Source organism: Anomaloglossus baeobatrachus, chromosome 2, assembly GCF_048569485.1.
Source record: "Anomaloglossus baeobatrachus isolate aAnoBae1 chromosome 2, aAnoBae1.hap1, whole genome shotgun sequence".
NCBI lineage: Eukaryota > Metazoa > Chordata > Amphibia > Anura > Aromobatidae > Anomaloglossus > Anomaloglossus baeobatrachus.
In genome coordinates, this window is record NC_134354.1 from 663,335,885 (window position 1) to 663,358,558 (window position 22,674).

At 45.3% G+C, this 22,674-nt stretch overlaps 1 protein-coding gene across 3 annotated transcripts in view; it reads left to right on the top strand.

Moving 5' to 3' along the window:
• Positions 1 to 22,674, top strand: part of KIF5A (kinesin family member 5A) — a 259,310-nt gene that overhangs the window by 233,081 nt on the left and 3,555 nt on the right. For all 3 annotated transcript variants that reach the window (XM_075337080.1, XM_075337081.1, XM_075337082.1), the window contains 3 exons: positions 11,327 to 11,409; positions 15,539 to 15,566; positions 19,481 to 19,601. In XM_075337080.1, the coding sequence (XP_075193195.1) occupies positions 11,327 to 11,409; positions 15,539 to 15,566; positions 19,481 to 19,559 (190 nt within the window). In that variant the 3' untranslated portion in view covers positions 19,560 to 19,601. The remainder of the gene's footprint in view (positions 1 to 11,326; positions 11,410 to 15,538; positions 15,567 to 19,480; positions 19,602 to 22,674) is intronic.

Here is a 22,674-nt window from a genome sequence, read left to right on the forward strand (position 1 = left end):
TGCTCCATCTACAGCCCCTGGAGAAGATGCTGGATGGAGCGGAGTACATCAGGGACATGGCCCTGCTTCCTCAAGGTACTCTGTGTCCCCGTGCATTTGGCGCTCACACCGCAGCATGCTGGGTGTTGTAGTGCGCCGGGGGACATCAGCGCTACGGCGCTTGTGCCATGGCCTCATTCAGCTTCGCTGAAGCAGGCACACTTCTAGGAATCGGTCGCGCCGGCCGCTGGGACTGCGGCGCGGCTGGCACTTGTGGTGCGCCGGGGACTTCAGCGCGGCCCGCGCTTTTACGGCGGCCGCGCTGATAACTCGAGTCCCCGGCTTTTGCGGCCTGCTTCCGTTCGTTCCCGCCCCCGGACCTGCCAGTCAGGAGAGGGGCGGGACGCTGGCCACGTCTAGGAATCGGTCTTGCCGGCCGCTGGGACTGCGGCGCGGCTGGCACTTGTGGTGCGCCGGGGACTTCAGCGCGGCCCGCGCTTTTACGGCGGCCGCGCTGATAACTCGAGTCCCCGGCTTTTGCGGCCTGCTTCCGTTCGTTCCCGCCCCCAGACCTGCCAGTCAGGAGAGGGGCGGGACGCTGGCCAGTGCATCAGCGCTGAGGGCTGGAGTCGTTTTTACATACTCCAGCCCTCACAATCGGCACAGAGGGGACACTGTTTCCCGCACTTTTGTTTGGGAACTCCCACGGACCGCCCCTCTCCACAGACGCCGGCAGCCATTCCTGCTGACACGCTGAGCTGCAGAGGGGAGCCGGGGAGACCCAGACAAGGAATTCTGCAGCCTCTTACCCGCTATTCAGCGGGCGGTAAGCAGCCCCCAGGGCTCACCCCCTCTTGTGCCAGTAGTATTCTTAGTATTTTGTTTCTACAAATACTTTGTATTGCATAGCGCTGGTCGCCCTTTGGCTATAGACTCTCTCACATTGCAGAGAGCCAGCAGCATGTCGTCCGTAAAACGCAAGGGTGCCAAGGCACAGACATTATATGCTTCCTGCACCGCATGTGGGACTTTTCTACCGGCAGGCTCCACGGACCCCCATTGTGTGCAGTGCTCGGCCCCTGCGGCGCTTGCACAGTCGGGACCTCTGCTGGACGTGACCCAGGGTGTACCACCTGTGAATGCTGTCCAGGTGACAGGAACTGAGTTTGCAGCTTTTGCTGACAGAATGTCTCTCACTATGTCACAAATTCTTGACACATTGCGAGCTAGGCCTGTACTTCAGGCCACGGACACTGTGCAATCATTGCCTCCTGGTCCCCCTCAGCTCCAAGCTCCGGGACGGGCATATACACCTCAGGGTGAAGACTCTGACTCGGACGATGGCCCCGGGCAGCCTAAGCGGGCTCGCTATGACGGGCCTTCACATTCATCTCAATGGTCAGGATCCCAGCGAGATGAATCTATGGGTGATGAGGCGGACGTAACTGATCAGGATTCTGATCCTGGGACCGCTCTCAATCTAGATACACCAGATGGTGACGCCATAGTTAATGATCTTATATTTAACATCAATAAGATGTTAAATATTTCCCCACCAGCTCCTCTTGTGGAGGAGTCAGCTTCGCAGCACGAGAGAATCCATTTCAGATACCCTAAGCGTACTTTAAGCACTTTTCTGGACCACGCTGACTTTAGAGACGCAATCCAGAAACCCCACGCTTATCCTGAAAGGCGTTTTCCTAAACGGCTTAAAGATACACGCTATCCTTTTCCCCCTGAGGTGGTCAAGGGTTGGACCCAGTGTCCAAAAGTGGATCCTCCAATTTCCAGGCTTGCAGCTAGATCCTTGGTTGCAGTTGAAGATGGAGCGGCACTTAAAGATGCCACTGACAGGCAGATGGAGCTCTGGCTGAAATCCATCTATGAAGCGATTGGAGCGTCATTAGCGCCTTCTTTTGCAGCCGTATGGGCACTCCAAGCTATCTCAGCCGGGCTTGCGCGAGTTGACTCCGTCACACGTGCATTTGCCCCGCAGGTAGCACCATTGACCTCGCAAATGGCGGCATTCGCGTCGTACGCGATTAATGCTGTTCTTGACGCTACAAGCCGCACGGCAGTGGCGTCAGCCAACTCCGTTGTTTTGCGTAGGGCCCTGTGGTTGAGACATTGGAAAGCAGACTCTCATTCCAAGAAGTGCTTAACCAATTTGCCTTTTTCTCGTGACCGATTGTTTGGAGAGCGTTTGGATGAAATCATCAAACACTCCAAGGGTAAGGACTCATCCTTACCGCAACACAGACAAAACAGACCCCAACAGAGGAAGGGTCAGTCTGGTTATCGGTCCTTTCGAGGACCGGGCAGGTCCCAATTCGCCTCGTCAAAAAAGACTCAAAAAGACCAGAGACGCTCAGATTCTTGGAGGTCTCAGTCACGCCCAAAAAGGACAGCCGGAGGAACCGTTGCCAAGACGGCGTCCTCCTGACTTGCGGTCTCCGATTCCACACCCGCGGTCGGTGGGAGGCTTTCCCACTTTGGCGACATCTGGCTGTCACACGTCAAAGACCGTTGGGTGAGGGATATTCTGTCTCACGGGTACAGGATAGAGTTCAGTTCTCGTCCGCCAACTCGTTTCTTCAGAACTTCTCCACCACCAGACCGAGCCGATGCTCTGTTGCAGGCGGTGGCCGCTCTAAAGGCGGAAGGAGTGGTGACCTCCGTCCCTCTTCAGGAACAAGGTCACGGTTTTTACTCCAATCTGTTTGTGGTCCCAAAAAAGGACGGATCGTATCGGCCCGTCCTGGATCTAAAGTTGCTCAACAGACACGTAAAGGTCAGGAGGTTCCGGATGGAATCCCTACGCTCCGTCATAGCCTCAATGTCTCAAGGAGATTTTCTAGCATCAATAGATATCAAAGATGCGTATCTCCACGTGCCGATCGCACCAGAGCATCAGCGTTTCCTACGCTTCGTCATACACGACGAACACCTGCAGTTCGTAGCGTTACCTTTCGGTCTGGCAACAGCCCCCCGGGTCTTCACCAAGGTCATGGCAGCAGTAGTGGCTGTTCTGCACTCGCAGGGTCACTCGGTCATCCCGTATCTAGACGACCTGCTTATAAAGGCACCCTCTCAAGAGGCATGCCAACACAGTCTGAAGGTGGCACTAGACACTCTCCAGAGTTTCGGGTGGATTATCAACTTTCCAAAGTCTCATCTAACCCCGACCCAATCTCTGACTTATCTTGGCATGGAGTTTCATACTCTCTCAGCGATAGTGAAGCTTCCACTGGACAAGCAGTGCTCGCTACGGACTGGAGTGCAATCTCTCCTTCAGAGCCAGTCGCACTCACTGAGGCGCCTCATGCATTTCCTAGGAAAGATGGTAGCAGCAATGGAGGCAGTCCCGTTCGCGCAGTTTCATCTGCGCCCTCTACAATGGGACATTCTACGCCAATGGGACGGGAAATCGACGTCCCTCGACAGGACTGTCTCCCTCTCTCAGACTGCCAAGGACTCTCTGCGTTGGTGGCTTCTCCCCACCTCATTGTCACAGGGAAAGTCGTTCCTTCCCCCGTCCTGGGCAGTGGTCACGACGGATGCGAGCCTATCAGGGTGGGGAGCGGTGTATCTCCACCATAGGGCTCAGGGGATGTGGACTCTGGAAGAGTCCACCCTGCAGATCAATGTTCTGGAAATCAGAGCAATCTATCTTGCCCTGCGAGCCTTCCAACAATGGCTGGAAGGCAAGCAGATTCGGATTCAGTCGGACAATTCCACGGCGGTGGCGTACATCAACCACCAAGGGGGAACACGCAGTCGCCAAGCTTTTCAAGAAGTCCAACGGATTTTGACGTGGGTGGAAAGCAGAGCGTCCACCATATCCGCAGTTCACATCCCAGGCGTGGAAAACTGGGAAGCAGACTTTCTCAGTCGCCAGGGCATGGACGCAGGAGAATGGTCCCTTCACCCGGACGTGTTTCAGCAGATCTGTTGCCGCTGGGGGACGCCGGACGTCGATCTGATGGCGTCACGGCACAACAACAAGGTCCCAGTTTTCATGGCACGGTCTCACGATCACCGAGCACTGGCGGCAGACGCCTTGGTTCAGGATTGGTCGCAATTCCGACTCCCCTATGTGTTCCCACCTCTAGCATTGTTACCCAGAGTTCTCCGGAAAATCAGGTCCGACTGCCATCGAGCCATACTCGTCGCTCCAGATTGGCCAAGAAGGTCGTGGTACCCGGATCTGTGGCATCTCACGGTAGGCCAACCGTGGACACTACCAGACCGTCCAGATTTGCTGTCTCAAGGGCCGTTTTTCCATCTGAATTCTGCGGCCCTGAACCTGACTGTGTGGCCATTGAGTCCTGGATCCTAGCGGCCTCAGGTTTATCTCATGAAGTTGTTGCCACAATGAGACAGGCTAGAAAACCATCCTCAGCTAAGATCTATCACAGAACGTGGAAGATATTCTTAGCGTGGTGCTTGGCTCAAGGGTTTTCTCCCTGGCCATTTGCATTGCCAATTTTTCTTTCCTTCCTGCAGTCTGGGTTGGAAAAAGGTTTGTCGCTTAGCTCTCTTAAGGGTCAAGTCTCCGCGCTATCCGTATTCTTTCAGAAGCGCTTGGCACAGCTTTCTAAAGTACGCACGTTTCTCCAAGGAGTGGAACCCTGGGATCTGAACAAGGTTCTCATTGCTCTCCAGAAGCCGCCTTTCGAGCCTTTGAAAGAGGTTCCCCTTTCTCGGCTTTCACAAAAGGTAGTTTTTCTTGTGGCGGTCACGTCTCTTCGAAGAGTGTCCGAGCTAGCGGCGTTATCTTGCAAATCTCCCTTCCTGGTGTTTCACCAAGACAAGGTAGTACTGCGTCCAATTCCAGAGTTTTCTCCCAAGGTGGTTTCTTCCTTTCATCTCAATCAGGATATCACTTTACCATCTTTGTGTCCGCATCCAGTTCACCAATTTGAAAAGGGTTTACATCTGTTGGACCTGGTGAGAGCACTCAGGATTTACATTTCTCGCACGGCGGCTCTACGCCGTTCTGATGCGCTCTTTGTCCTAGTCGCTGGTCAGCATAAGGGATCGCAAGCTTCCAAATCCACCCTGGCGCGGTGGATCAAGGAACCAATTCTTCACACATACCGTTCTGCTGGGCTTCCGATTCCATCTGGACTGAAGGCCCATTCTACCAGAGCCGTGGGTGCGTCCTGGGCATTGCGGCATCAGGCTACGGCTCAGCAAGTGTGCCAAGCGGCTACCTGGTCGAGTCTGCACACGTTTACCAAACACTATCAAGTGCATACCTACGCTTCGGCAGATGCCAGCCTAGGTAGACAGGTCCTTCAGGCGGCGGTGGCCCACCTGTAGGAAGAGGCTGTCTGACAGCCCGTTCATGTGGTATCTTTTTACCCACCCAGGGACTGCTTTTGGACGTCCCACTGTCTGGGTCTCCCAATTAGGAGCGAAAAAGAAGAAGGGAATTTTGTTTACTTACCGTAAATTCCTTTTCTTCTAGCTCCAATTGGGAGACCCAGCACCCGCCCTATTTGTTCTTAGGGTTTCGTTTTTCGGGTGCACATGTTGTTCATGTTGTTTCTTAAGTTCTCCGATCGTGTTATCGGATTGAATTTGTTTTTGAAACTGTTATTGGCTTTCCTCCTTCTTGCTTTGGTACTAAAACTGAGGAATCTGTACTCCTACGGGAGGGTGTATAGCCAGAAGGGGAGGGGCCTTACACTTTTAAGTGTAGTTCTTTGTGCGGCCTCCAGAGGGCAGTAGCTATACACCCACTGTCTGGGTCTCCCAATTGGAGCTAGAAGAAAAGGAATTTACGGTAAGTAAACAAAATTCCCTTCATCTATCTATCCATCTATCCCTCTATCTATCTATCTATCCATCTATCTATCTATCTATCCATCTATCCCTCTATCTATCTATATATCCATCTATCCCTCTATCTATCTATCTATCCCTCTATCTATCTATCTATCTATCTATCTATTCATCTATCCATCTATCCCTCTATCTATCTATCTATCTATTCATCTATTCATCTATCTATCTATCCCTCTATCTATCTATCTATTCATCTATCTATCTATCCCTCTATCTATCTATCTATTCATCTATCCATCTTTCCCTCTATCCATTATCTGTCTATCGATTATCTTTATTATTTATTGCAGGGACAAACCTGCGGTAAATCCGCGGTAAATCCGCCGTAAATCCGCGGCAAATCCGCGGCAAATCCGCATGCGTTTTTGCCGCGGATTTTTCCGCAGGTGCGGAAATCTTCCACTCCCAGAAGTTTCTCAAGAAATTTTCTTGAGAAAATTCACATTTCTAGTGCGCACATAGCCTTAGTCACTTGAAAAAGTGACCCCCCCATGAACTTTTCCCTATTTTTTCACGTCATATCCACAAAATTAAATGTATCTTATTGGGATTTTATTTGATATACCAACATAAAGTAGCAAGTATTTGTGATGAGTAAAGGAAGTGATACATGGTTTTCTAAATATTTAAAACATATAAATCTAACAATATTGACATGTATTTATAAATCGGCAACCTGTTGTCTGATACCCCTAAATAAAAATACCGAGTGAACATTCGCCTCCTGAAGTCACCTAATTAGTATTTTGAGTCCACTTATGTGTAATTTATTCTCAGTATAACTACAGCTGTTCTGTGAAAGCCTCGGAGGTTTGTGTGAAAACTTTAGGGATCAAACAGCGTTTTGAAAACCAAGAAACACACCAGACAGGTCAGGGATAAAGTTGTAGAGAATAGTAAAGCAGGGTTATCCTACTTGACAATAAATAAACATTAAATGTGATAGCTGTTGGTAGAGCGGCAGGCTCCGTGTGATAGGCTGTCAGAGGGGAAAAAATAAACAAAATAATAGGCAAACTACAACGCTAGCACAATGGAGAATGCGAATGCCAATACTTAAAAACCATTGTTGATGAAAGTGGTAAGATCTGTTCACACTGAAAAAATGAAGAAGTGAAAACAGAATATGCACAAGAAAGCACAAATAAATGCTACCTGCTGACACCAGGTATATAAAATTATTACCGTATTTTCCGGTGTATAAGACGACTATTTAACCCCTGAAAATTTTCTGAAAGATGGGGGTTGTCTTATACGCTGTCTTATACCCAGTCTTATACGCTGGGTGTCGTCTTATACGGCGGTGCACGGTGCCGTCATGGCTTTACACACAATAAAAGATATTCTCACCTGTCCTCCGTTCCTGCGGTGCCTCCAACTGTTTTTTGCAGTCCGCCGTAACTCAGACCCCCTCCGTGATAGCGTCCGGTGTACGGAGCAGCCACTTCAGGATGTCGTCATGGCTTTACTACAGTTGAATGCTTTACGGCGCCACAAAGCATTCAACTACTGCAGTAAAGCGCTGACAGTAGCGACGGCCCTGTGTATTTAACGTGAATGATTTGTGGCGCTGTAAAGCATTCAACTGTAGTAAAGCCATGACGACGTCCTGCAGCGGCCGCTCTGTACACTGGACGCTATCTCGGAGGAGTCTGTGTCCGGACTGCAAGAAACAGCTGGAGGCACCGCGGGCACGGAGGAGAGGTGAGAATATCTTTTATTGTGTGTAAACAACGGCGCATAGGGGACAGAAGAGAACCAGCAGGAGGACATTATTAAACAATGGGCTCATTACTGCACGGGAAATCACTAAACAATGGGGACATTACAGCAGGGGACATCACTAAACAATGGGCACATTACTCGGGTTGGCTTACACTTGAGTATATACGATATATCCCAAACTCTCTATATTTTAACTGGAAAAGTTGGGGTTGTCTTATACGCCGGAAAATACGGTATTATTCAGCTCTGATGAAGATCCATTGTAAACTCCTTGCGATGTGCTGCTAGGTGGTACACAGGATGCTCCGTCCGGTAGCGGTCATGGAGCCCACGAGGCTTGTGTTAGAAGAGGGTGTGACATCACTGATTCTCAACTATGGATTCTTGCTACTGTTCAAAGACTACACGTTTCAAAGGATCGTTATCCTTCTTCCTCATGGTGTGGCGAACACAGCCAAAGATTTCATTAAATAGCTTAGAGGAGTCCGCTCAGAATGGCTGATTGATCTCTGTAAGAGATTATTTGAAAGGTGGAGATGTGATAGATGCCCCCTTGCACCCCTCATTCCTCCCTGTGTTCTGCTCTGCTCTGTGTACAGCAGTGGTTCCCAAACTCCAGTCCTTACAGCTCCCAACAGGTCCTGTTATTATGATCTTCATCATAGACTTTAATGGATTTATTTTATTAAACAGACCTATCTTATTTAGAACTATATGTTTTGCAGGACAAGTGTGGTCTTTTTTATCATTTTATCCACTGCACGCCTGGTTTCAGTAATTGTGCCATGTCACTATAAGTACATGCTTTGTTAACGTTATGTTCTAAGGTCCTAAGCTAATTAATAATGATAATAATAATAATTGTATATACATGGTGTCAGCAGGTAACATTTGTTTGTGCTTTCTTGTGCCTGCCTATTCTGCAGTCACTTGTTCATTTTTTCAGTGTGAATCTTACCACCTTCATCAACAATGATCTTTATCGGGATTCACATTCTCCACTGTGTAAGAGCAGTAGCTTGACTATTATTACATCTCCATATATAAAAAAAATAGCCCAAGCTCTGAACATCTCATTGAGACTGTTCCATCCATTATCCAAAAATGGAAGGAGTAAGGCAGAGCTGCAAACCTTGCAAGACATAGACGTCTATCTAAACTGACATCCTAAGCAAGGAAAGCACTAGAGAAGCAGCCAAGAGGCCCATGGTCACGCTGGAGGAGCTGCAAAGATCCACAGCTCATGTTGGAGAATCTGTACACAGGATAACTATTAGTCATTATACTCCACAAATCTGGCCTTTATGGAAGAATGGCAAGAAGAAAGCCATTTTTGGCAGTGAGCCATAATAAGTCCCGTTTGGAAAAAAGACATGATGTAGGAGACACAGCTAGCATGTAGAAGAAGGGGCTCTGGTCAGATGAGACCAAAGTAGAACTTTATGGGCTAAATGTAAAACACTGTGTTGCAGAAAACTAACTGCACATCATTCTGAAAAGACACCATCCCCACCGTCAAACATGGTGGTGTCAGCATCATGCTGTGGGGAAGCTTTTCTTCATCAGGGATAGGGAAGCTGGTTGTAGTTGATGTGAAGATGGATGGAGCTGATCTTGGTTGTAACCATGGATACCTAAGCTACTGCAATGCCTTGCACATGAGCTAATCGGTATTTCTTATCAGGAGAACTATAATACATTTATAATTGGAAAATACAATGTCCAAGGGTATACGAGAGGACCAGAATCATCAACATTCTCATCCCAGTTAACATCATGTATGCCAAAAGTTAGATAAAAGCAAGCAATGAGTCCATAGAAGGAAGTTACAGTTCCCGCATCCATACAACATTTCAGTTATTTATACCGTGGTTTAAAACAAGCCCAATCGGAACCTAAATAAGTCCCTAGATGCCAGACCGGAGTCGTCTATCCACGGGGCCCAGATCTTTTCAAATTTGGCCATACAATTCCGTTTTAAGTATATTCCCTTCTCCAGGTTTACAATCAAATTGATCTTGTTAACAAACTCTGATGTGGTTGGAACTTGATCTGAAATCCAATATTGTGCAATTAATTTCCTTGCCATATATAACATACGGGCAACCGCCACTTTACCCTTCTCCTCCATCTTCAGTTTTCGATATAACCCAGGATACATACAAAGGGGGTGAGGCTCAGATCTATGGTATACACTCTATTAATGGTTGAAGTCACGCCTATCCAAAACACCTCCAAACTAGGGCAAGACCACAACATGTGGAGCATGGACGCTGAGTCCGCCCCACATCGTGGACAAGTGGAGTCCGGTCTGGCACCTATGTCAAACAAAAGTTTTGGGGTACGATAGACTCGATGAATCACATACAGCTAAGACAATCTGTGGGCTTCCCCCAGAGACAGATCAGGTATTCTTTCCAATATTTGTGCCCACTGATTGTCCTCAATAGGACCCAACTCTTGTTCCTATCTTCCTTTAGAGTTCGGGGAATGATGCATTAATAGCCTGTACAGTACTTCACCATACAATACAGATATCAAACCAGATGAACCACTTGAGAAAGCTATTCTCTGAATTATGTTATTGCATTGAATCGCATGGCCGGCTATACTGACTTCAGCACGGTATGAATGTCTTAATTGAAGGTATTTATAGAACTCGCCATTCAAAAACCCAAACTCCAATTGTAACTTGGAGAACTCTTTAAAGCTATCCCCGTCAAGTAGCTGCGTGAGTCTGACCAACCCTCTCCCCCTCCAGCCTCCAAACCCCTCTAGTTTATTTAGGTTGGGCAGCCATGGGGTATCCCAGACAGAGGTAAACTGCGAAGGTCCCTTGATGTCCTGCATATCTTTAATTTTATCCCATAACTTATGTATCAACATAAGAGTAGGCGTAGTTTCCAGGGACGAGTGAAATCTACCTGATTCCAGGACCTCGTAAAGTGAGCCGCCTTCCTTGCCCTAGCTCCTGAACAACCCTAATCTGGTAGTCTCCTCCCTCAACCCAAAAGAGGGCCGGGACAGGAGTGGTTAATCCCACACAAATAGACGGGTGGGTGACCTCGCAGCAATCACTCACACAAGTATAGACAATATGTGATCATGAGGAAAGTAAAGGAAGGGAGGAAATAATCAGCCAACAAGAGTATTTCCACAACACACCAAACAGCACACAGAAGTTCCCCAGCAACTGGATATCAAAAAACAAGTACCAGGATTGCATATAGGTATCATCAGCATGGGAGAACAGGCTCTACCATCTTAACAAGGTAGAGGCGACTGTGATAGGTCTCCTGCAACATGTGACTCAAGCCATAATCCAGCAGAAATTAACTCCTGCAAGCCCGATTACTAACAAGAGCACAGCTGGTCGATGCCTGAGCCTGTCTGTGCAACTCAACAGTAGCATTGTGTAGCGTGTCTGACTCCGCTATGTGAACAGTGTCAGAAGTAGTCCTGACACTCGGTGAGTTCTGAGCCAGACATCGTGTGACAGACGAGCGTTTCTGACGCAGCAAAAACACATAGTATCAAAAACGCACCATAAAAGCTCATCGTGAGAACATAGCATAACAGGGTTTTCCCAAACTGAATTTACTGAATTGATCATTTACCGTAATTATATTCTTGTATTTTATAGTAATTAAGGTATTCTCTTTTTTTCTTGTGGATTGTTTACAGAATTTTATACTGCGTCTTACAACATATATAATATTTTACAAACTATGTATCGTACTAACACAGGGCTGACTTTTTTCGTTTTCAGTTACTCCAACCCATGTTCCACTGCAAGAAGCAGTTCTTCCACTAGCAGCTTGCTCACTTACCAGAAGATGAATGTGGATAATGGTAAGATGCCTGAATTATAGGGCAGAAACTATATTAATGTGTGTTATTTCAGTGCTTCTCAAATTGTGTGGAACCCCCCAATTATTGGTGAGAATGGGCTGCAGGGGCAACTCTGACAGAGGTCATCATATGCAGCCACACATTTCGGCAGGGTGTTGTTTCGGCCACATGCGGCAGCTATCATTGGACTCATTCAGGTTTTGTTCAGGCTTTTATCCAAGTGTTGTAGATTAGTGTGGAGTGAGTAGTTAACTATTCGTACAGGCCCCTGGTGTGAGATCTCTAGTCGTTGCCGAATGGTTCAGACCATTTTCTTCAAAGGCGATGTCCTGTTGGGCAGGACACATCGCTGTGTTTGACACTGTGTGACAGGGTCACAGTGACTGCTGAGATTGTTATACAGGTCGCTACTGCGACCTGTATTGTTCCTGCATCGTTGGTAAGGTCTGACTGTGTGACATCGCACCAGCGACCTCCCAGCGACTTACCTGCGATCCCTATCAGGTTGCATCGTTTTTGGGATTGCTGGTAAGTCGTTGTGTGTGACTGGGCCTTTATACTTGTATCCTAAAAGGTGGCTTTACACACTGCAACATCGCAAACGACATCGCTGTAACGTCACCGGTTTTGTGACGTTATAGCGACCTCCCCAGCGACATTGCAGTGTGTGAAACACATCAGCGACCTGGTCCCCGCTGTGAAGTTGTGATCGCTACAAATCGTTCAGGACCATTCTTTGGTCCTTTGTTTCCCGCTGTGCAGCAAAGTTTTAGTGTGTAAAGGGGACTTTACAGCGACTTCGTTAGCGACTTCCCTTTCAAAAAGCTGCTTTACAACGTTCCCAATGACTAGCTAGGTCGTTCTGCAGGTCCGGATCGCTGTTGCGTCGTTGGCCAGGTCTGCCTGTTTGACAGCTCACCAGAGACTTTGTAGCGATCCCGGCCAGGTTGAGATCGCTGGTGGGATCGCTAGAAAGTCTCAGTGTGTAAAGGGGCCTTAAGACTCATCGTAAAGTAGCACAGTATATATGGCACCAATAATCTACATGATATACAGATAACTAGTACAAGCACCGGCTAGCACATCAACCATTACAAGTGCGTGTTGGTGAACTATTATCCAGTTATCTGTCTAGTAATAAAGTCCAATAGATTTATATCTTTTGCTGCTTACAATCTGAGTACCATAAAAGAATACTGTCAGCTGTAAAATTAAGACACACGCAGATATTGGTTGTATAGATTAACTACATAATGATTTAAGTTGTAGGCATAATGTAGTGTCCGATAGCTCAAGTCTTCCAATAATCCAGGACTCAAAGGGTGAACCCATACAGGGCAGATTTGCTGTGGAGTTTACCAGTGGGTTGTTGCAGAGAGAAATCAGTGGCTTACATTACAGTAATCTCTTCCAGAGATAATACATGTGGATTTGCAGCAAAAACCGTAGCATCAACTTTTCTTGGTCACTTCATTGGAGGACACAGGAACCATGGGTTAACATACTGCCACCTGGATGCTGACACTAAGAAAACATCTTAGAAAATATAAAAGCTGACTCCTCTCTCCCAGGACACACCTGGGTAACTGACACTCAGTTACTCAGTTTAGTATAGTGTCATTCGGAGGCAGACACGTGTCTGAGTAACAGTCCTGTCTTAGGCTTGATGCATTTTCCCCCCAGGGACGTTCCATGATTCCTGTGTCCTCCAATAAAGCAACCTAGAAATAATGATTTCTACTCACCTTAAAATCTCATTCTTGTAGCCTTCATTAGGGTTCACAACACTCTACCTTGTTTGAGATGGTGGGGTGTTGGTTTTGCTACTCTGACAACTTTTAGGCTGGTTTCACACTACGTCTTTTTAACATCCGTTGAAAACGTTTTTTTAACGGAAGTACGGATCCTGCTTTTACAGCAAATAACGTATGCAAACGCATATTTTATTTTGCAGGATCCTGCAGTGGATGTTTTGGGGCGGGCATTGTAGTCATGTGATCGGGAGTGAGGGTAACGAGAGAGAGAGAGAGAGAGAGAGAGAGAGAGAGAGACTGGTTCCGGGCATGCTCAGTCCAAAAGCAGGATCCTGTCTATCAGCATGCAACGTTCACCTGCGTTTGCGTGCGTTATAGTCAGGATCCAGCAATTTGCAGTATTTGGACGGAGCTCAAAAACGCTACATGTTGCGTTTTTGAAACATGTTAAAATAACGCAAAAGGACGGATCCTGCGTCTAACGGACGCAAACGCACGCAAACGCAGGTGGACGCGAGTCCATTGAAAATGCATTGACATGAAAACGGATTGGCACAGGATCCGTACTTCCGTTAAAAAAACGTTTTTGACGGATGTTAAAAAGACGTAGTGTGAAACCAGCCTTACACTAACTGAATAACTGGTTCTTAAAGGGACTCTCTCGGGACATTTTTGTTATGTAATCTGAAGCCAGCATGCTGTAAGTGTTAATATGCAGTTTACAGCCAACCATCTCTTATCTCAAAGTCTGTTTTTGTTTCCCTGCAATGTTAGTTTAAGCCTCTTATGTTTATCATTAGTGGGTATGTGGAGCACATGAGTTGTAGTCCGCCGCCGCCTCGTTCCTTGATTAGGAGCTTCTGTCTATGGAAATGTACACCGAAAGTCTGGTGTGGGCAGGGACAGCTCCCAGAGCTCTGCTACATACAAAAAGTAAAATCTTTCACTGTTTCAGAACGGCTGTAACCAGTAATCTCAGTTATACATCGTTAGATTCAGGATCTCTTTGCCTTCATCATGCTGCTCTTAGATGAAGTAGCAAAAACCTGCTGACAGATTCCCTTTAACTGCCCAGGAGTAGCCTGGTAGGGAGAAGTCAGCTTTCATTTTTTCTAAGATGTATTCTAAAGGCCCTGCCACACACAGAGATAAATCTGCGGCAGATCTGTGGTTGCAGTGAAATTGTGGACAATCAGTGCCAGGTTTGTGGCTGTGTACAAATGGAACAATATGTCCATGATTTCACTGCAACCACAGATCTGCCAAAGATTTATCTGTGTGTGTGACGGGGCCTTTAGTGTCAGCCTCCAGGTGGCGGTATGTTATCCCATGGTTCCTTTGTCCCCCAATGAAGGCTACAAATTTTTTTTTTAACAAAAATCTTTATTTGTGGATCTATAACAGTAACAAGAGAACCATTTATTTTTTTTCCGCTTACTTTACCTTCTTAAGCATTGACAGCATAATCTATAATAGTCCACCAATAAACCTGCTGTGTTGTAAGATACAAACTTAACCATACACCATTACAGTAACCTGTAAGTGATTGATTGCCCTGTTTAGTAATTAGTGATGAGCAAATACGAAATATTGAGGTTATTTGTACCTAATACCGAGTACTATTCCAGTATTTGTCATGAATACTGAATCTAATGCAAGTCAATGGGGAACTTGAGCATTTTTCTAGGAAATCTTCAAGAAAAATGCTCGTTTTTCTCATTGACTTGCATGAGGTTCATTATTTGTGATGAATACTGGCATAGTAACCCGAATATTTAGTATTCGCTCATCACTAATAATAATGGCCGTACATTGTGTATATGGTGAGAAATGGTGATGCTTATAGCAGTAGACACAGTGAGGCATACTAATTGGTTTCTTTTACAATTTCTACTATTTTTTTATGTTTCCACCATTGATCAATAGCAAATCAGGCGCAGGATAAATGTATCACTAATGTGTACTTTAAGGATTCGGGAGCTTACAAGCTCATTCTTTAATATGATCACAAATCTCTTTATTGACTCGTTTACTAACTGTAGCCAGAAAGCACGGCAGATATACTAAGATATACTATTATAGCTGCTCCGCCATAGGACGTGGAGGGGTAATTACTGCTCAACCAGAGAATCATTGCTAGGAGGCAAGTAAAATAATAAACCGCAGATAAGTGTGCGAAGCAATGACCTACAGATCTTCACTGATAAACATACATTTTTCTGCTGGTGTGACGTGTTATTCTGTATTCGATAACTAGCTGCTTATTATACTATATGATGCTGGGACATATGGAAGAGAAGCTCATGAGTTCATACATAATTGTTTCCTGTTAAAATATTTTTTTTTTGTCTTTTCTTCTTTTGTGCTGACAACAGGCAACGCTACAGACATCAATGATAACCGGTGAGTCACGGGAACGCTCCTCTGTAGGAGTATGTGCACACCGCGGCATTTTCAGGCCCACCTAAAAAAAGATAGAAGAGCATAAAAAAGGATGAATATATGCACTGCAATGTCAAAATGATTTGCTATGCATATGTTTTGCCTTTTATCACTTGTTCTAACCTCTTCAGGCTTCAAAAGGCATGAATTATTAACCAACAATCCAAAGATACCATTATATATAATGCAAAAGGAAACATGTCTGCATGGACCCAAAGGATATACGCACAAACTCCATATGATATTGGCAAAAAAACAGGAGAACAAGGAGTGTAAATGCAAATGTATTTATTAGAGTAAAAAATTCAAATTTAATGTATTTAAGTAATAAGGACTAAAGGGGGCTTTACACGCTACGATATCGTTAATGTTTTATCGTCGGGGTCACGTTGTTAGTGACGCACATCCGGTGTCATTAACGATATCGCAGTGTGTGACACTGACAAGCGACCTCAAAAATGGTGAAAATCGTTCACCATGGAGAGGTTGTTCCAAACTCAAAAATCGGTAAGGGTTGTTTATCCATGTTGTTCATCGCTCATGCGGCAGCACACATCGCTATGTGTGACACCGCAGGAGCGAGGATCTTCTCCTACCTGCCGCCGGCCACAATGCGGAAGGAAGGAGGTGGGTGGGATGTTACGTCCCGCTCATCTCCGCCCCTCCTCTTTGATTGGCCGGCCGCTTAGTGACGTCGCGGTGACGCCGAACGTCCTTCCCCCTTGAGGGAGGGATTGTTCGACAGTCACAGCGACGACGACGACCAGGTAAGTGCGTGTGACGCTGCCGTAGCGATAATGTTCGCTGCGGCAGCGATCACACGATATAGCATGTGCGACGGGGGTGGGTACTTACACGCTCCATATGGAAAATTGCTAGCGATATCGTAGCGTGTAAAGCCCATTTTAGTCCATAAATATGACATAATTAGAACAAAAGGACAGTGGATACATATAATTTTTGGTTGCGGCTAAATGATGATAGACAATGGGGGTTAATGTGGACAAAATACTATATATATATTATATTACCAAAGATTGCAACATCAAGCAGAATGGAAAATGGCAAGGCCACGTTGATCCTATGTATCTCACTTAGTATTAGTAGTGAATCTGCATAAGCCAAAGTCCATTCTGGAGGAAGATCAAACATCCTTATCCTTATTTCCCCTGAGGAAGCTGGTCATTCCACATGGCACTACCATAAGAGAGTGAAACGTACATTGGGGTCTAACTTTTGGGGGGGGGGTTCTACCAGTCACCCATTGATTTGTGTTTGATCTTCCTCCAGAATGGACTTTGGCTTATGCAGATTCAGTACTAATACTAAGTGAGATACATAGGCTCAACATTGCCTTGAAATTTTCCATTCTGTTTGATTTTGCAATCTCTGGGGCTGGTTGGTAATTTTTTATATATATAGTATTTTGTCCACCTTAACCCCCATTGTCTATCATCATTTAGCCGCAACCAAAAATTATATGTATCCACTGTCCTTTTGTTCTAATTATGTCATATTTATAGACTTAGTCCTTATTACTTAAATACATTAAACTTGAATTTTTTACTCTAATAAAAACATTTGCATTTATACTCCTTGTTCTCTTTTTTCAAAAGATGAAGTAGCAAATAGAAGTGACGTGACCATTCTTCCATATTCTATATATAGAATGTATAAAAAAGCCACCGCAAAACACATTCATAAACATGTAAGAAAAGACACTAAGGCGGGCTTTGCACACTACGACATCGCAGGTGCGATGTCGGTGGGGTCAAATCGAAAGTGACGCACATCCGGCGTCACTTGCGATGTCGTAGTGTGTAAATCCTAGATGATACGATGAACGAGCGCAAAATCGTCGTCATCGTATCATCGCTGCAGCCTCCGACATTTCCATAATGCCGGGGGAGCGACAGGTCCGATGTAGTTCCTCGTTCCTGCGGCAGCGCACATCGCTGTGTATGAAGCCGCAGGAGCGAGGAACTTCACCTTACCTGCCTCCCGGCTGCAATGAGAAGGACGGAGGTGGGCGGGATGTTTACATCCTGCTCATCTCCGCCCCTCCACTTCAATTGGCCGCCTGCCGTGTGACGTCACTGTGACGCCACACGACCCGCCCCCTAAGGAAGGAGGCGGGTCGCCGGCCAGAGGGACGTCGCACGGCAGGTATGTGCGTGTAAAGCTGCCGTAGCGATAATAATCGCTACGGCAGCTTTCACTATATATCGAACGTGCGACGGGGGCGGGACTATCGCTGCAGCATCGGTAACACATTGTTACCGATGTCGCAGCGTGCAAAGCCCGCCTAAGGGGCACTTTGCACACTACGACATCGCAAGCCGATGTGTGCTGCCGCTGCAACGAGGAACAACATCGTAACATCGGTCATTTCCAAATTATGGAAATGACCGACGCTGCACCGATGATACGATTACGACGATTTTGCGCTCGTTAATCGTATCAAAAAGGCTTTACACACTACGATATCGCCTGCGAGGCCGGATGTGCGTCACTTTCAATTTGACCCCACCGACATCGCACCTGCGATATCGTAGTGTACAAAGTACCCCTAAGGGTAAGTTTCTATGTTGAGTTTTGAGTATTTTCACTGAGCAAAAATCACAGTGTCTTACAGTTCCAGTCAGGAGGATGGGATTTATAGAAATCTCATACCCACTGTGATTTTTTTTTTTTGTTATTTGTTACGCAGGTAAACTGATTTGCGGTGCGTGATTAACATCCGCAACATGTCAACTGCTCTTGTCAACTGCTCTTGTCAAGTTCTCCGGTTCCTCGTGCATCAGGAGAATGTGGTCTCTTGACCTGTTTGGCATTCCAGAAAGGATTATTGGAGTTAGACAGATGGCCTTCTGTGCCTGCAATTCTCTCCAGTGTAGTTTATGGGAGTTCTGAACCATTAAAGGGTATTCCCATCTCTAAGTTCCTATCTTTACTTGTAGTATATGTTATAATAATAATAATAATAGGTCTCTTACATAATGTGCAGGGCATTACAGCTTAGGTATTCATGGTTATGACCATGAGCAACTAACTGACTATCTGTCACTATATGAGTGGATGTAACCATAGATACCTAAGCTGCAATGCCCTGCACATGAGGTAAGAGACATGGCTATATCAGGAGAACTATACTATAGTTCTAATTGAAAGTATTTGCTTATATTATTATTATAATCACATCTGCTACATATTGCGATAGGATCTTGGAGATGGGAATAACCCCTTAAAGGGACCTGTCACCAGGATTTTCCACTATAAGTTGCAACCACCACCAGTGAGCCCTTATATACAGCATTCTAGAATACTGTATATAAGAGCCCAGGTCAATCTATATAACATAAAAAACAGCTTTTATTATACTCACCTGCTTGGCGGTCAGGACCAATTGGTGTCACTGGTCTTCGACCAGGGCCTCCTATCTCCCTTCCATCGTCGTCCTCCTTCTCTGCTCCTTGTGGATGACGCGTCCTACATCATCCACACAGACCCATCCATTATGCTCCTACTCACACGCACTTTCTCTGCCCTGCTGAAGGCAGATCAAAGTATCGTATCATGCATGCGCAGGCGGTCTTTGACATTTCTCCACGCCTGCACATTGCAAACATGCTGCAAGCAATGATCTACAATGACCTAGGGTTTCGCCTTCATGGCTTCTGCCGGGGCTTATAACCATAATATAGTGTCCTATTATGGACAGCTAATGCAAATAGCGAAAGTAAAGTTATATATTGCAATCAGATTGAATTGTGAAATGTACTTTATTTGTTGCCACTTTTTTCCTCTGCTTTTTTTTCTATTTATGACCTATCTTTACACATTTAATTTGCATTAATTTTCTTATCTCTTTGCAGAAGTGACTTGCCATGTGGCTGTGAGGCTGACGAACAGTCCCAGTTATTTCCCCTTCACCAGGAGACTGCAGCCAGCTAATAACAGGGTTCACTAGATGTGTCTTTTCACCTGCACTTCCAGGTAAGTCGATGGAAAGGAGTTTATAAATTACATTTAAATGAAATCTATCACCATATTTTTAGCACCTAATCTGTGAGCAGCATGATAGAGGCAGAAACCATGATTCCAGTGATGTGTCACTTAAGGTACCGTCACACTTAGTGACACTCCAGCGATCCCACCAGCGATCTGACCTGGCAGGGATCGCTGGAGCGTCGCTACATGGTCGCTGGTGAGCTGTCAATCAGGCAGATCTCCACAGCGATCAGAGATCAGCCTCCAGCCACCAGCGACCCGTGTAACGACGCTGTGCTTGGTAACCATAGTACACATCTGGTTACTAAGCAATGTGGTTTGCTTATAGTTACCCAATGTGTACCTTGGCTACGTGTGCAGGGAGCCGGCTTCTAGAAGCTGCGGATGCTGGTAACCAAGGTAAATATCGAGTAACCAAGCAAGGCGCTTTGCTTGGTTACCCGATGTGTACCTTGGTTACCAGCGTCCGCAGAAGCCGGCTCCCTGTTCCCTGCACATTCAGATCGTTGCTCTCTCGCTGTCAAACACAGCGATGTGTGCTTCACAGCGGGAGAGCAACAACCAAAAAATGCAACCGGCGACCTCACAGCAGGGGCCAGGTCGTTGCTGGATGTCACACACGGTGACATCACTAGCAAGATCGCTGTTGCGTCACAAAAACCGTGACTCAGCAGCGATGTCACTAGCGATGTCGCTTAGTGAGACGTGGCCTTTACTCGTCTGCTTTCTGTAGTTAAGATAAAATCACTGTTTTATCAGTAGTCAATTATTGCTAGAGGACTAATAAATCTGCAATCATGTAGACCTGTATATTCATGAGCGCTGTATAACTCTGCCACCATCATTGCTTGGCAACTTTCTTCTTATGCACAGTGAACAAAAAAAGCTGTCAATCAGGGGTGTGGGCGGGGTTATACACAACTCAGCATTCAGAGAACTGGTAAACCTGCAGCAGATAAGAGTGATGTTATCAAAACTGCATCAATTTGTAAAGTAACTGATACATGGCTGGTATTAGGGTGTCAGCCCCTACATCATGCTGCTTTCAGATTAAGGAGCAAAAACCTTGTGACAGATTCCCTTTAATAGTATTAAAGGTAAATTATTTTACACATTTATGGCATATCTACATCAAAGATAGGGAAATGTTTTACCTCCCAGAATGCAGCAACTGTTTTCACGTCCTGTTCTATCTGCACATTTTTTGACTGCCTCCCCAGCCCGGGAGCTGTGGTATGATCAGACCATGTTCCTGTACGGTCAGACACGGCCATTACACAGTACATAGCAGGGGCACATATATAAGATTATCTCAGCACAGGAACATTATTTTAACCTTCTAATTGGGGAAGTTATTAATATTCCAAGATCTATTGATTAAAATGTACTTTGTTTTGATCAATTAGTGTCTTGTGGATTTGCCATAAATGTATAGGATAAGAATACTCTTTGACCAATTGTAGTTTTCGATAGTATGAATTTGTGGTCTAATTACTTTTTATTACACTGCTTGGGAAGAAAAATGAACAAAAATTCTAATTCTAAATATTTTTTATTTTCTAAACATTAGTTGCCATTAGATATCATTTTAATGTTCTCTGTATTCTGAAGGTCGATATGATCATCACAGTACCAAATTTATATAGGTTTTTCCTGTGTTTTTCCAGCTTTTGCACAAAATGTAAAATTTTAAAAATAAATTTTGTTGGGGGGAGTCACCATATTTTGATTCCAATATGTTTTTTTTGTGCACAAAGTTGTTGTATTTTTGGGTACATACAATTTTTTGATCACTTTGTTTTTTGATAGCAGGCATGATGAAAAACAATAAATCTGAAACACACGTGGTCAAAATTGCAGGTGCCCCTCGTTTAATGAATGAAAAACTCACAATGGTCACAGAAATAACTTGAATCTGACAAAAGAATAATAAAAAAATCTATGAAAATGAACAAATGACAGTCAGACATTGCTTTTCAGCTTCCACAGCATTTATTAAAAAATAAAACTCATGAAACAGGCCTGGACAGAAATGATGGTTCCCTCCTTAACTTAATATTTTATTGCACAATCTTTTGAGGCAATCACTGCAATCAAACGATTCTTGTAACTGTCAATGAGACTTCTGCACCTTTCAATAGGTATTTGGGCCACTCCTCAAGAGCAATCTGCTCCAGTTGTCCCGTGTTTGAAGGTTGTCTTTTCCAGACGGCATGTTTCAGCTCTTTCCAAAGATGTTCAATAGGATTTAGGTCAGGGCTCATAGAAGGCCACTTCAGAATAGTCCAGTGTTTTCCTCTTAGCCATTCTTGGGGGGTTTTAGCTGTGTTTTGGGTCATTATCCTGTTGCAAGACCCATGACCTACGACTGAGACAAGCTCCCTGACACTGGCAGCACATTTCTCTCTAGAATCCCTTCAGAGTCTTGAGATTTCATCGTGCCCTGCACAGATTCAAGACACCCTGTGCCAGATGCAGCAAAGCAGCCCCAGAACATAACCGAGCCTCCTCCATGTTTCCCAGTAGGGACAGTGTTCTTTTCTTGATATGCTTCATTTTTCCGTCTGTAAACATAGAGCTGATGTGCCTTGCAAAAAAGTTCCATTTGTGTCTCATCTGTCCATAGGACATTCTCCCAGAAGCTTTGTGGCTTGTCAACATGTAGTTTGGCAAATTCCAGTCTGGCTTTTTTATGATTTTTTTTTCAACAATGGTGTCCTCCTTGGTCGTCTCCCATGAAGTCCACTTTGGCTCAAACAACTACAGATGGTGCAATCTGACACTGATGTTCATTGAGCTTGAATTTCACCTTTAATCTCTTTAGAAGCTTTTCTGGGCTCTTTTGTTACCATTCGTATTATCCGTCTCTTTGATTTGTCATCAATTTTCCTCCTGCGGCCACGTCCAGGGAGGTTGGCTACAGTCCCATGGATCTTAAATTTCTGAATAATATGTGCAACTGTAGTCACAGGAACATCAAGCTGCTTGGAGATGATCTTATAACCTTTACCTTTTAATATGCTTGTCTATAATTTTCTTTCTAATCTCCTGAGACAAC